General features: G+C 46.4%; 1 protein-coding gene across 10 annotated transcripts in view; it reads left to right on the forward strand.

The window, feature by feature from the left end:
* Positions 1–5,180: 5,180 nt before the first annotated feature.
* Positions 5,181–14,323, forward strand: part of LIMCH1 (LIM and calponin homology domains 1) — a 185,994-nt gene continuing 176,851 nt past the window's right edge. For all 10 annotated transcript variants that reach the window (XM_087736838.1, XM_087736840.1, XM_087736841.1 and 7 more), the window contains exon 1: positions 5,181–5,514. In XM_087736838.1, coding sequence (XP_087592964.1) covers positions 5,419–5,514 — 96 coding nt within the window. In that variant the 5' untranslated portion in view covers positions 5,181–5,418. The remainder of the gene's footprint in view (positions 5,515–14,323) is intronic.

A 14,323-nucleotide genomic window follows, 5' to 3' on the forward strand; every position in this document is an offset into this window, starting at 1 on the left:
GTGGAGAAAAAAAGTGATGCTCGTTAAAGGGGAGGCTGGATATAGGAATTTCCTATACCAGAGGAAAGGCAGGTCTTGATGAGAACAATGTAAAGAAGGAAGGAAGCGGTTGTTTGGGTGAGTGGGAGACTTGACTGTGGCTGTGGATGCAAGGAGAAGCTGAGCCAGGCTCCATGCAATCGGCAGAGCTATCAGCCTGGGATCTGGAGGCCTCCAGGAGAGGCGGAACAAAGTGTCAAAGCCAGAATGGAGGGCTGGGCAGGGAAAAACCCACACCTAAAAGCATAGCAGCACTCAAAACACAGAGATACTGATCAAGGATTTGTTATACAGTGAACAGAGAGGATGGTGAAGACCCCCAAAATTACGCTTTGTAAATGACGTTGAATATTTACAGGCATTTATGCACAGGATCTCTCATTTTGAATCGCCTGCACTCTGATTCATTGGGCTGATAGCTAGCTAAATAGCAACATGTGTAGTAGTATATCAGATCCTGGATAGTCAACAGCTTTTAAAATATAAACATTAAATTAAATGCAAAGATAGGCAAATAGGAAAATGTCAAATGCTGCTCAGCTACCAGGAGACAATTAGATGCATTAGCTTTCAAAAATCAACACAAAATTCCAAAATAGAGAAAAACTGCTTCACAAAAGGGCTTCACACTCTCCTAGGACAGGGTGAGAAGGGATAATACTGCTTTTCTCCAAGGAAAGAGCAAACTCAGATGATCCATCCACTCCTGTAATTCCCAGAACACCACAGAACATCGATGCCAAGCCTGACAATATGTTGCTGAGTGAGTGGTAGCAGAGAGAAAGTGACGGTGATAGAAGACAGCATGGCCGGGATAAACAAACAGGTGCTGGCAGCCAAATGCTGAACACTGCAAATGCACCACAGCAGATGTCCTGATTAAATAAAATGTGAAGTCACAACATTTGTTTGAGTGACTGAAAAAAACCAACATGCTCTCACAATCTCAGATTCATTGATTTTGCATGAGAATTAAAAATAACTGAAGCTCTGGTGTTACTTTTCTTTTAGCTTGTAAGCTTTTAAAAACTAAATTTAAAAACCTCTGGAATGGGAACAGTCTTCCTCTGAGTCGTTTTTCAAAATTAGGGTTTTTCTAGCTCTTGCTTCTGAGTCGATATCTTTACCAACCTGCTCTCAAAGACAGGCTGCATGTCATGGAGAGTTGAACTGTCTTTGAGTCTAGCTTTATCAATGAAGAAAATGCTAAATTTCTGGTAAAGATCTCTTCCACCACCCTCCTCTGCCTTGATAGATGCTGCTGTGAGGGTTCCTCTCGTCCGCTCACTCAGCCCACCTCTCAGTTTACCCCTTCACACATGACAAGCTGTGAAAGTGCGCAACCTGCCTCCAGTAAAAGATCTCCAAATACTCTCCAGCAGGATTAATACCTGTTGACAGGTGTTAACACCAAGGATGCTTTATGCCAGGCTGTCCAACTGCCCCACCATCACTGGGCAGCCATGTGGCTCTTTGCAACGGTGTGAGTCCCGTGACAGCTCAGAGGCTGCAGCTCTGGGCAGCTCTGAAATAATCTGGAGGTTATACAGAGCTGTGCTGGATGTGCCCACCCCTGTTTTATACTCTAGAGAATGAAGGAATTCCAACCAGAATTTAAAAAAAAAATACCATACGGCCTCAGATTCCCTGTGTGATATTCAGTGGTTTGTTAAAGGGATAAAAAGGACAAGCAAACCAATGAAATGTATAAAAGTCTTTGAACAAACTGAGCAGATATTTAGCCAGAGCAGTCCGCTCATGGCTCAGCTCAGATTTCTCCGAAATCTGGCCCAGGATTGTGCAACGTCCCCAACTACGACCATTATGGTCTGGGGGAAAAAGATCTGCTCAGAGCATATCAGCCAGGACTGACACTGCGGAGGAGATAAGGCGGCAGAAAAGCCCTGGTGCTGCAGGATCGCTTCCCTTCTTAACCAGCCCAGGGGCCTTGCTGGTTTAAGGTGCATTTATAAAAGAAAAGATTAATAAGCCAGGGAAAATAGAACAGAAATAGAGGATCCTTGGGGGTTTCACCAATTTGCTCTTTGTGCAATGTGTTTTTGGTAAAAGTAATTTTTTCCAAATGGAGGGTGCCCATGTTACTGGAAGCATGTTGTGTCAGATCTGCTTTGAAGAACAAGGTGTATTGCCAGGTTAACACAACCAGAAAAAGGAGCGAGAGCACAAAGATGCCATCTAGGAGTAGGTTTGCACGGAGCTTGGTCTCGAACACCAGACCGGCTCCTTCAGGGAGACACAGCTTCCTCGATGCAAGCTGTTCAGCGCTGCTGTGGGATAAGACCAGGCCCGCCACGACACCAATCAGGCCTTATTAACCCTCTGCTCCTGCTGTTCAAGAGGGTTAAAGATTTTAGATGTTATGTTGAAAACAAAAAGAAACAGGAGAGTTTAGCTTCCCAGTGGAGAAAACTAAATTGGGTAGAAGACCAAACCGGTTAATACAATACAAGCTGAACTGTCACTCTGCCTGAAATTATATCCCCCTAAACCCCTCTATTTTTCCTTCTGTGCACAGCAGCAGAGAAATTCATGATAATCAGAGAAGACCCTCTTCCTCTGCTTCCACCCTCTCCTGTAACCACCCCATTAGACATTCTTCCACAATTACTTTACTTGCGCATAGGCACAGCCTGCTTTCGGGAAGGGTGACTGCACCTGGACAAAGATACGCAGCTTGACACGGACACCTGCTGCTCCATAGGTTTTCCCCTGTCTAATAAATACAGATGCAAGTTTGTTGCAGGCGATAAGGACTACTGAGATGCTACCTTGAGTTTTACTGGAGAGAAAAAGAGAGAAGCTAAACCAAAGCATTTGTTTTGGAAGAGAAGAGTTTTGCAAATAGCTACAAGAAAAATTATCTTATTATTTTGTTGCTGTTACAAATTCCATCGCTATGATTCTGGCAATATTACTGGTGAGGAGCAGCAGAGCGACCTCAGGAAAACCTTGCTGGAGTTTCAAAGGTGCTTGTTTTCCTATTTTGCCTCCTGTAGCAGTTGCCAGGGTGGCTGTGATAGGGAAAGGAAAACCGCTGAAAAACCTATGACCTGTATTCAAGGGGCTTAGAGCAAGCCCTGCAACTCTCCAGGCAGATGGTGGTTTAAAAAAAAAAAACAAACACCAAGCTGGGCTGATGCTAGAATTGTGTTTCCATGGGAACAGGGAGGTAGGGATGCTGCCTTGTACTTGACCGAATGGGAAGCAGGTTCAGGATTAGGATTAGGAAAGAAGTGGCCAGATTCCTGCTGCCATTCAGGGTGTCCTTTACACTCCTAAATACAAGACAGGCTCTTCAAAGGACTGCACTAGAACTATATCCATATGTCTTTGTGTGGATTTAATCAATTTTAAAAGATGGATATGCTCGAATGTAAGAGTGTATATAAGGGTGCGTATAAGAGTATGTGTAACAGCACATCATCTTTAGTGATCCATGAAAAGCGAGTGTATAAATGAGAAATGAATGTCCACCTCTCAGTTTAAGACAAGGTGCGTGGTGGTGGTCTCTGTATCAAACAGATGCTCTGTCTGGTACGATAGTAACCCCAGCCAATTCCAGCTCTTCCAGTTCTCCAGGAGGTGATGTTGAGATCACTAGACAGCAAAATCATACATTTGATATTGTACGGTAATAAAAAAAAGAGGTAGGATAATTATTTTAAATTGTTAGTCTTCCACTGCCCCGGGGGAATAAATCTAATTGATGTCTGATACACATCAGTGTTATTTAAATATTACAAGAATCAGAAAATAGTTTGTGTTAGCGTAAGTATTTCCAAATACACTTATTATTTCTCTTTAAATGTTTGAGATTAGATTACCATGCATCTAGTTCTCATCTAGTTGCAGTTCTCAGAAAAATCCCTATACAGTCATCTCCTGTTTTCAGGCCCTTTGTTATTCCAGCAAGTTTCAAACAATAAACAAAGACCAAAACAAAAGGCAAAGAACAATAAAGACAAAATCCCAGAATGGAAATAAATGTACGCATTTACGTGATATATGTGAAGAGTTGGGGGGGGTGTGTTCTTTTTGACTAATTTGTAGCAATAAACAAGATTCAAAATCCCAAGTTTTGAAATGAGGCAAATTCATGCCTAAAATAAGGGACTGTTGAAGGTAGATCCTGCAGTTTGCTTCTCGACAAAATTTGTTGACAACTATCACAAACTGAAAATGTGACCAGTTACGACCCCTCTCAAAAAAACCCCTTAGGAGTAAGGGTTGATGTTTGCATACCTGTGTTTCCAGCACACCAATACCTTTCTGTGCTTGAACAAATATAAACAAGTAACTTTGGCTCATCTTTCAAACACTTATGAGTGGAGATTTTTAGGATTTGGCTTTAAAAAGGCCTTGTGAAAAATTTTTCTTCCCTGTTTCTAGAAACTTCTATGCTTAACCTTAGGCTCAAGAGCATCTGTTCAAGCTAGGAGTACTCACACGACACAAGTTCGCAAGTCTCTGCAGGACAGAGTTTGTTTTCTTCCCTTGCGTAAAGAGAAAAAAAGAGTATTCCCGCAGGGTGTTTTTTAAGCACACCTTGACGCCTGCTTCGCTTTTGAAAGAAGGGAGACGCCGCCAGGTGCTGTGCTGACCCTCACACGCTTTTGCAAGGCCCCGCTCAGCCCTGGGGAAGGCGGGGAGCCGCCGGCAGAGGCTGAGGCACCTGCCGCTGCTGTGCTCCGCTCCTGGGGCGGGAGCCCCGCGGCCCCCGGGCGGGGGAGCAAAGCCTTTTCCCGCCGCGGGGGGCTGGAGGCTCTCAGGCGCTTCGTGCAGTAACATTAATTCCCGTTAAGGTGTGCAACCAGCAGCTCGCCGCCTGCACGGGCGGCTCCGTGCCCTCCAGGAGCCGCGGGGTGGGGGCGGATCGGCTGCCCCCCAAAGCCCGGGGGGGCCTTGCCATCGTCCCCCCGGTGCCCGCCCCCCCCCCCCCCCCGCCCCGGGTCGCAGCGCCGCCTGCGATGCGGTGCTGGCGGCGGGGAGGCGGCGGCGCGGGCATTTGCATGGGCTGAAGGCAAAGCGGCTTCGCCCGTCTGTTTTATTTTTAGCTGGCAGCGCAGCGCAGCTCCGCTCCGCCGGCGGGGCGGGCGGGGCGGCAGGCGAGGGAGGACCGAGCCGGCAGGGCGGGCGGGCGGACGGGGCACCGGCGGAGGGAGGCTACCGCAGCCGAGCTGCAGCCAGCCGGGCTGCAGAGCGCCGCCGCCCCCGGCCCCCGCCCCGGCGGCAGCGAGGCAGGGAGAGGCAGGCAGCGGCCCCCGGCTCCCCCCCGCTGCGGCCGCGGCTCACCTCGGGCTGGCGGCTCGGTGCCTGGCTGCTCCCCCGCCGCAGCCGCGGCGCGCCGGGGCCCTGCAGATGGCCAGTCCCGGGCTGGAGCTGGGAGAGGTCCAGCCTCCCCCCGAGCCCCCCCAGCCCGAGCTGGCCTTCACCGAGGCTCAGAAGTGGATCGAGGTAAGACCGCGGGATGGCAGGGGTGCGGGCGCCTGACCCCCATCGGGACGACCCGGTGTCCTTCCCCCCCTCGTCGCGGGGTCCGTTGGCGTTTTATTCCACGCCGAGCTCCGTCCCGGCCCCCCCGCTTTGCTCGCTGCGGGGAGAGCGGCCGGGGCCCGCCGCGCAGCCTCCGCGCAGCCTGCGCGCCTTTGGATGGACCCTTGCCCCCGCCCCCCCCCCCCCGCGCAGCTCTTCCAAACTTGATCTCTTGATCGCATTTCCCTCCCCGCCCGCGGGGCTGGGATGAGCGGGGCGGCCGCAAACAGGAGCCGCGCAGGTGCGCGGAGCTGCGGAGCGGGTGCGCACGCGGACGCGTCCCCCAGCGGCGCTCCCGGGGGCGGCGAGGGCCCCGCGCCCTGCGGGGGAAACCCCCGGCCCCTCGCCCGCGGGGGGCGGCCGCGGCCGCGCAGGTGAGGCTCCGCAGTGCGCGGAGAGGCGGCCGGGGCGGGCCGGCACCGCGGCGGGGGGCCTGGGGCGGCGCGGCCGGCGGGGGGGTCCCCGCGGCCCCTTCTCCCATCCCTCAGCCCGGCCGAGGAGAGACGTTCGGCCTCGCTCTTCAGGTGGGGCAGAAAAACAGATCTGCTTGCTGTTGCCCGTGCCATAAAATGCAAAGACAGGCAGGTGGCGGGTGAAATTTAATAGTTAAACATTTCGGCATGTAACAATAGAGACACTTTAAATAGCTCTTCGTCTGATTGCCAGTACGGAACACGCGTGAAGGTGGTATAAACCCAGATACCAGGGTAGCAGCTCCCTTCAGCTGCAGGCTTTGAATTTAATCTGCAGCTCGTAGTAAGCGTCGGTGGATTCTGTTTTCCGACAGTGGTTAGGCAACCTCTCGTTAAAACTGTTGTGACTTTAAGATTCCCTGAAGCCCTGGGAATTTCAGACTGTAATGGTTCACTCCAATATCAGCCGGAAAGGTAATGCTGTGTCAGGCTTCAGGGAATTGGCAGTGACACAGTAAGCTGGCTGGTGTAGGACCAGAGGCAGAAGAACAGTGAGGAACGTGAAAAGAAGGGCTTTTGTGCCAAGGAAAGGTGAGTATGCAGCCTGGAAGAGGAAAAGTGAAGTGCATATAAACACCGGTTGTCTTGGGAAGATGAATACGGCAGTTTCTATATAGCCACCTTTATAGGACAGGACCAAGGGAGAGGCACATGACTCTGTCATACATATGGTACATAAAATACCTTGTGACCATGAGTTCTGCTGACTGCTAATGAATCCAACAACTCAATGGCGAAGCAATTCTCTGTAGGTAACGAAGCTGCCAGCAATCACTCCAGGCGTGATAATAGTTAAAGGACTATAAGTCTTCCTGTATAAGAGCAGAAACTTGTGGGTCAGGTGGAAACTTCCCTCTTGGGCAGTTTATTCCGCAGTTCACCGTGACGGGAGGTCTCGTGCCTGTTCTTGTGTGACCCAGGGCCTGGTGAGTGGAGCAGAAGGGCTCTTAACTTCTTGTGCCCTCCATGCAGGCCCGAGAGGTCCATGCGTACAAAGGAAGCTGTCTATAACTACTTGTGCTTCCTCCTTCGCTTTTTTTAATCTGCTTGATGCACAAGTGACAAAGCTGTAGTGTGCTGTTACTATTGCCACCGTCCTCTTGCCTGCAGGAGGGTGTCAGGAGCCTGCAGCATCGCCATGGCTGTGGTGCGAGGGGGAAGCATCTGCCTTTCCAGCAATGCCCAGAGTGGATGCTCCTACCAAGAGAAGGGAGGAAGAAGCTGCCAGTGAAGCGAATGTGGTTTAATTTGCCTAACACATTATATTTCCTCTTAATCCCAGTTTGGCTTAAGCTCTGGAGCATGAGGGTTATTATCTCTTCCAAAAATCTACTCAACATTGACTGTTCTAAATCTGGATGATTTGGACCGAGCGAATTATGCAGAACTTGACACGTTAGTCCAAAGTTATTGAAAAGCAATGTCAATCTTAAAAAGAAATAAAATTAAAAAATCAAAAAATGTTGTAAGTATCAATATTCCATGTGCCAAGCCCTATTAAATTGGGTGAAAAGCAGAAATAGGGGTCATGCTGTGTCTGGCTACTAGGCCCATCTGCTTCAGCTGGCTCTGTAATTGCCTCTCACCAATTTATTCTTTGGCCTAAAGACTTTAGCAAATGTCCCGTGTGTTGTGTCTTCCAGCTCACTTCTGACCATTTAAAATGACACCTGTCTCAAACGAAAATAAAAGAAACCATTATGGTTGTAAGCAGGGCTGGTGGACCTCCCTAGTGTGGAGAAGCTAGGCTAGTGAGGGCGTTAGCGGTGTGAGGCAGCTTAAAACCTGTGTTAGGCTGTAAAATAGTGCCACACAAGGACATTAAAGCAGAAGTGGACAGATAGAAAACTCTGAGCTTGCAGTGCATCTTTTATTTCTAACGTTTAAGTTGTATGACTCGCTAGTTGGTTTCTCATCTGGTTTAAATCCTCGTGTGAGTGCTGTTACCGTTGTGTAGCGCTGACAGGAATCCGCCCTGTGGTCTGCAGTGCATTTCTCCTCTGGTGGGGCTGGAAAGGGAGGCTGTCCTCTTGTTACAGATGGGGAGCCAAGACACGAAGTGATAAATGTCTAGATCTGCAAGGACTGAGGGATTTCCCTTCCTCTGGTCCAGAGATCTTAGGGGTCTTGGGTTTGTGACCTTTCACCAGAGCAGGTCTTCTGGGTGCCAGAAGTCGTCTCTTTCCTCTGCCAGCTTTACTTTAATCGGGACACTGCAGGGTAGGGGAGCCTTAACCTGCGGTGAAGTTTGGATGGATCCTTGTAACAGTCCTCTTGTCTCTCCCTGCAGCTCTGAACCAGTAGCGCTAAGGTGTTCCCCTGAGCTGGGAAAAGGGACAGAGCTCTGACTCTTAACTGCGAAGGCTGCTGATATATTTAACGTGTTTTGTACGAGAGTATTTGGAGTGGTGATAGATTTGGTGTCATCTGTATGTTGCAGAAGGTGGGATTTTGTAATTCTGTGGGCTTTCCGCTTTGATCACAAGTCACTTCGGGTAGGAAACCAGAGTTCAGCCTTGCATGCATATTTAATTTTGCGTAAATACCAACTGTGCTTCCCTCTGTGTAACAGTAAGCCAGTCCTATTATTTTAGTTTCGCTTGGCATGAGCTACTTAAGTGAAGAATGCCCTCTTAATGATAAAATGAACCATATTAGTAGCACTCGGAGGAATTAAAATAAAGCCACCAAATGAAAAACCGTGTGAGAGAGCTACCTCAATCTGCATTATTAAAGGTATGGTATCTCATTTCAATTGATGCATCTCAGTTTCACTGAAAGAATATATCAGCCTTCTAAAGCCTAGTGGGTTACTACAGCAAAATAACAAATCTAATTTAATCCAGTGGCCTGTAATTTTAAAATGTCAAGGTTCCCTGTATGTGTGTTTAAACTAGAATAGCTGATGGTTGAAAGAACATCTGTATAAACAGAGTTATTCTTGCTGCAAAGATTCATAAGAGAGTACTACAGTAATAAAGTTGCATTTAATCCTGGTGTAACTCCTAAGGGCATTGTTATCTCCTCATCGCACCTCCTAGCCTTGCCTCATTAATATGCTCTCTCCTTATTGTTGAGACTTGGTTCAATTAGGGATGGCTTTTCCGTAGACTTACGTTCCTTAGAAACTTTGCCAGCTGATAAGAATGCTTCCTTTATAGTTCTATGGTAATAATAAACAAGTCATGTTTTTCTGTCCCCTATGTTCAGTGCTTGACTTTGCCATTCCCTCTAGATGTGTATAGGCTAAAACCCATCAACTTCTAAGAAGTCTGCTACTTTTCTGCTATATATATTTCCTTTGAGAATCTCTTGTTGTTGAGAAATTTGCCAGCCAGAGGGTTTTGTTGGGTGTGGGGGGGTTATTTTCTTCTTTTCTTTCTAGCAGAACACTTACCTCTGTTTGCTTTCCATATTGAAGGTGGCAGTTTTGAGCTGGTAGCAGTGGCATTGCTTCCTGGAGAAGTGGTGGGACCAGGTGTTTTTCTAAGTGCTTCTGGATGTGTCACATCATAGGGCAGAATAGGCATGCCACTTTGCACCACCATCTCTGTGAAAGAGTACGAGGGGTATAAAACCTGGGAAGTGACTCAGGCAAATAAACTTCATGTGACTGTCTTGTGCCAGGACTGTGGAAACAAGGTTTCTTTAGGGTGTCTCGCCTTTGTCAGGATGAAGTGCGAGAAAGCTGAGGCTTATCGCTTCCATTGCAAAAATGTAACTTCAAAGGAGATGAAGGTAGTTAATTGACAAAATCTCCTCTACTTGGTGAAGGGACTTGATTGGAAAATCCGCTGTGGGGGTCTGGAACATGAGGAATACACAAGTTTGTTTATAGGACCTTCAAAATGTAGAATGCCGCTGAAGTGGGGTGCCCTAACTTTGAGGAACATCAGAGATAAAGCTCTTTTGATGAAAAGTATTGATTAAGCTAAACTGATTTACAGATTATACGAGTAACCTGTGTCCCACAGGAGTGGTTTCTATTTCCAAATATGTGTAGACATCTACTTTTCCTTCGCTTTGACGCTGATTTTATCATAGAATCAGAGAATTGTTAAGGTTGGAAAAGACCCTTAAGATCATCGAGTCCAACCGTTAACCTATCACTGCCAAGTCCACCACTAAACCATGTCCTTAAGCACTACGTCTGCCCGTCTTTTAAATACCTCCAGGGGTGGATTTTCTTAATCAAATATTGTAGGAAAGTTGTTGGATTAGCCTCCAAGCAGTGCCTACGGTTCAAATTTCTCAGCATTTAGCCTGCCTTTCTTTTTTTCTTCTTTTTCGTCTGCTGGAAGAGTGTCTTACCTATATACTTTACATAATGTATTGGGAATGAATTTATTAAAGTGGGCAAGTGTATTCTCAGACTAGAAGAAACCTGTGCGAATGGCTTAGACAAGTTATCTGATTTGTGGACAACTAAAGTTAGGCCAGATGAATCCTTCCCACAGTGTCTGTAAGGCAACCACGAAGAGTCAAAAGGTGTGTGGCTGGCTTCTGGTCCTAGATGGATGTGAGGGCAGAATAACTTTACTGTGGTTGTAGTGACTGGACTTGGAGATGAATTCTTCACTGCTATCTCTGCATCTCCTCGTGGGCAGCATTTAGGGACTGGAGACAGGGCAGATGGGATGCTCTTCATTCTGGCTAAGTTAGTCATTCAGTGGAAAGAAAACTAAATTGATTTAAAGGGAGTAGAAGAACCCACCCAAACTCTCTAACCCTGTCAGACTACCACCTTCTAGAAATTTTTTCCTCTCCCAGTTGCCTGGCAGCCAACCTCCTGTCCATGGACCCAATTCCCTTGTCATGAGATCCGTTTAAGCCTGGTTACAAGTAGCGCTTGGCATGGGGGTGAGAATAATCAGAACAGCAATGCTATTGATAAAGGGATAATGTCAGGAAATGCAGGACTGAGCTGTTAATTGTCTTAAAACTGAATTAATTTCTCCTTTCAGTACTAAAATTTTAAAATAGGTAAAAGATACATCCTTAACACCAGAGTCTGGAATGCCATTATGCCGTTGGTGGTGAAGATTGATTAACGCAGCTATGTAACCTCATTGCACTTGTTCTGCTAGTGTTAACTACATTTTTTAATTATTATTTTTTTAAGGAAAGTATTGGTCCTCTAGAAAGGAAGGTGGAATTTCCCAAGTATGGAGGATAAATAGCAGATTGATACAGCAGAATTCTTTCCTGGCTTCTAAAATGTGCTGGCTCATCTGGGAAGTGTTATTCTACAACAGGTTATGAAAACTCTATTACTTTTTATTTGGAAAAGCTACCAGTCGAGAAGCTTTTCATCCATGGATCAACACTTTTGTATTGGTTCTCTGCAAGCATCCCAACAAGAACAGTTTTGGAACAATGTTACAGAAAAAGCAAGATTTATAGGGGTGAAAGTATCATTTAAAAGGGCAGCTGCATAGGGGGAAGGTATGAACATTTTGGCATGCAGACCCTGAAGATCTAAGCTTTCCCTCCTTCTCCTTCCGATATATCATTTAAAGAAGAAAGTACTGTTTTTCCTTGCCCCACTCAGTCCCTTAGATCTAAATGATTGCAGCAGCTACATGGCACCAACAACATAACGTCAAAATTGATAGCTGAAACTTCTCGCAGCTATGTTAATCGCTGTCTCAGCTGAAAGGGCTGCACCACGTGTCCTCGAGACAGCCTTGTAAGAATGTGAAGAACTATAACACACCCCAGCTTAAAATGAAAAAACCCCTGCCTGCTACTGCCTTTTATTTTATAAACAGAGTAAATGTACTCCCTGTACCTGGGACAGGGTGGGGAGTGACTGCTGGGGCAGCAGCTCTGCTGGAAAGGACCTGGGGGGGACCAGGGGGACAACAGGCTTGGCATGAGCCTGCAGCGTCCTGGCAGCAGGAGCGGTTAGCCCAGTGGTTATTCTGGAGCCGGTAGATTGATGGACGTGGCTGTTTGCTTCTGCTTGGCACTTGCTAGGCCCCACCTGAAATACTGCATCCCGTTTTGGGGCCCAGAGTGCGGGAGGGACATTGGTAAGCTGGAGGGAGCTGAGCAGGGAGCCCCCAGGCTGGTTGGGGCTGAGGACTTGCTCTGAGAGAGAGGCTGACAGAGCTGGGCTTCTTCAGGAGATGGGGCTTTGTGGGGACATGGCAGCAGCCTCCCAACGCCTGTGGGCAGGTTTCTGTGAAGACAGAGCCACTTCACACAGGTATGTGGCAGGAGGGTGAGATACTTGTCATAAACTAAAACAGGAACAGTTCTGACTTGGCATAAGGAAAAGTTTCTTCCCACAAGGCCAGTTGAGTATTGATGTAGGTCGCCCAAAGAGGCTGGAGATCGCCATCCCTGGAAGATTTCATGCCTGACTGGGCAAAGTTGGAAACAGCCTGGTCAGACCTGAGAGCTGACCTTGCATGGAGCAGGAGGTTGGACAAGAGGCCCTCTGAGGTCCCTACCAACATTATTCTGTGTGTCTATGACTTCTTGACAGTGGGTGAGTGAACACCACTTAATTTGATTTTTAATGCTACTTTATTTGTTACTTATATTATTGTAGTGCTTAAGAGCCTGTTTACATGAACAAGATCCTCCTCTGTAGAAAAGCAAAAGTCCTATGGCTTATGGCAGGCATTTTCAGGGTATGCTACCGAGTTTCCATTGTAGAAACTCCTGAAGGCAGTGTAAAATGTGTTTGGCTTCCAATCTAGCTATTTTGGTAAACCAATTTTATTTTTAAAAACTGTAAATATGACTGATTTCCGTGGCTTGGTGAGATTTTTTTTAAATTTATTTATTTAATTCATCATGCACTGCTATAATTGGCCAATAAGGAATTAAAATATTTCCCTTGCTTTTCAGATCTTGAGAAGATGATGTGCAGGCTTAATTCTTGAGGATTCAGATGCTAAATCCTTAAGAAGTTTTTTGTTTGTGGTATTAGTTGGCTATAAGAATCCTCTACCTTGATAGTCACTCTGCTCAGTTCTAGTATAACTTACTACTGTTAACTAGGGTTTTTTTTATTGTAGGTGTGTATGTATAATGATTATTGCTAGTAATCCTTACCTTGGCAGAATGGCTAGCTTAACAATAGAGTTAATAATAATAAAACTTGCATCTGGTGTTAAAATTGGCTTAAAATAGTCTAGTGACTTCTTGGTTGATAAGGAAAGGAGAGAATCTGCTTCATTTGCCCATTTGAAGAGAAACCCTATTTTGCTGGTTTCTGCTGTTTTGAGGTCTCATGCCTAGTATCAAAGACAGCTTGATTTTGAAATCAACTTTGACAAGCTCAGATTTTGAAAAATAATACTGCTGTGGCTTCTTGGCTCTGGCGTCATTGTCAGTGATTCACAGAGTGCTACACAGGCTAAGGAGCAGCGTGACGGAGGCAGGGGAAGTAATTCTTTAATTCTGCTTTGTACGGCTGAATGAGTAAGGTAAGAGGGAGATGCTCTTCATGAATCTCTCCTTCACAGAGTTTTCTCCATGATCCTGGTTAGTGCTGGAAATAAGACAGGGATTTTTGCATTATGTGGTCCCACAGTAAGTTTCAGGAACAGCATGAAAGGAAAAATTCTCTGTGATGTCTTTTCCCTATACTATTCCAGCCTCCAAAATCTGACCTTTCCATGGGTTTCAGAAGAATCCCAGCCCTCCGGTTATCTGCAAGCTATAGGGGAAGTGGCTGCACATACTTGATGTAATGCAAAAAAAATCCCAGCAGTCCTCATCCTGAGACTGTAAATACATTCCCTATTGTTTCCTTTCCTGTAGGCGTTGGTAGATCTCAGTACAGTATTGCAATCATGAGCAATCAAGTCTCTGGCTGGATTACAGTATCATTTAAAAGATAAATTAGGCTGTTACCTGCCTTCTGTTATTCAGATCATACATTGCTGTGATTAAGGTTATTCTCATCAACAGTGAGGAGCTGAAATCTGTAAAAAGATTAATACGGAAGAGTTCCCAAAATTTATTTTAGATCTGATACATTCAGCAAACGTATAGTCAAGGGCTTTAATATGTGGTACCCATAATGCCTGGTAGCACTGCATCATGTGAAGTCCCTTACACAGGATAGGACTCTTGGAAAGAAAAGTTGTGACCTGAAGATAAAGAAAAGTGTATCTTCCAGTATTGGAACTTTCCATTTCCAGAGCAGCAGAAAAAAGCTCCAAATGACCTTTCCACTAAAACCAGAAGGCCAAGAAACTCGGATGAATTTGTACTTCAGGAGCAGGCCACAGACTGGC

This window comes from Nipponia nippon, unplaced genomic scaffold, assembly GCF_047370975.1.
Source record: "Nipponia nippon isolate SJK-2023a ecotype South Korea unplaced genomic scaffold, ASM4737097v1 scaffold_6, whole genome shotgun sequence".
NCBI classification, from domain to species: domain Eukaryota; kingdom Metazoa; phylum Chordata; class Aves; order Pelecaniformes; family Threskiornithidae; genus Nipponia; species Nipponia nippon.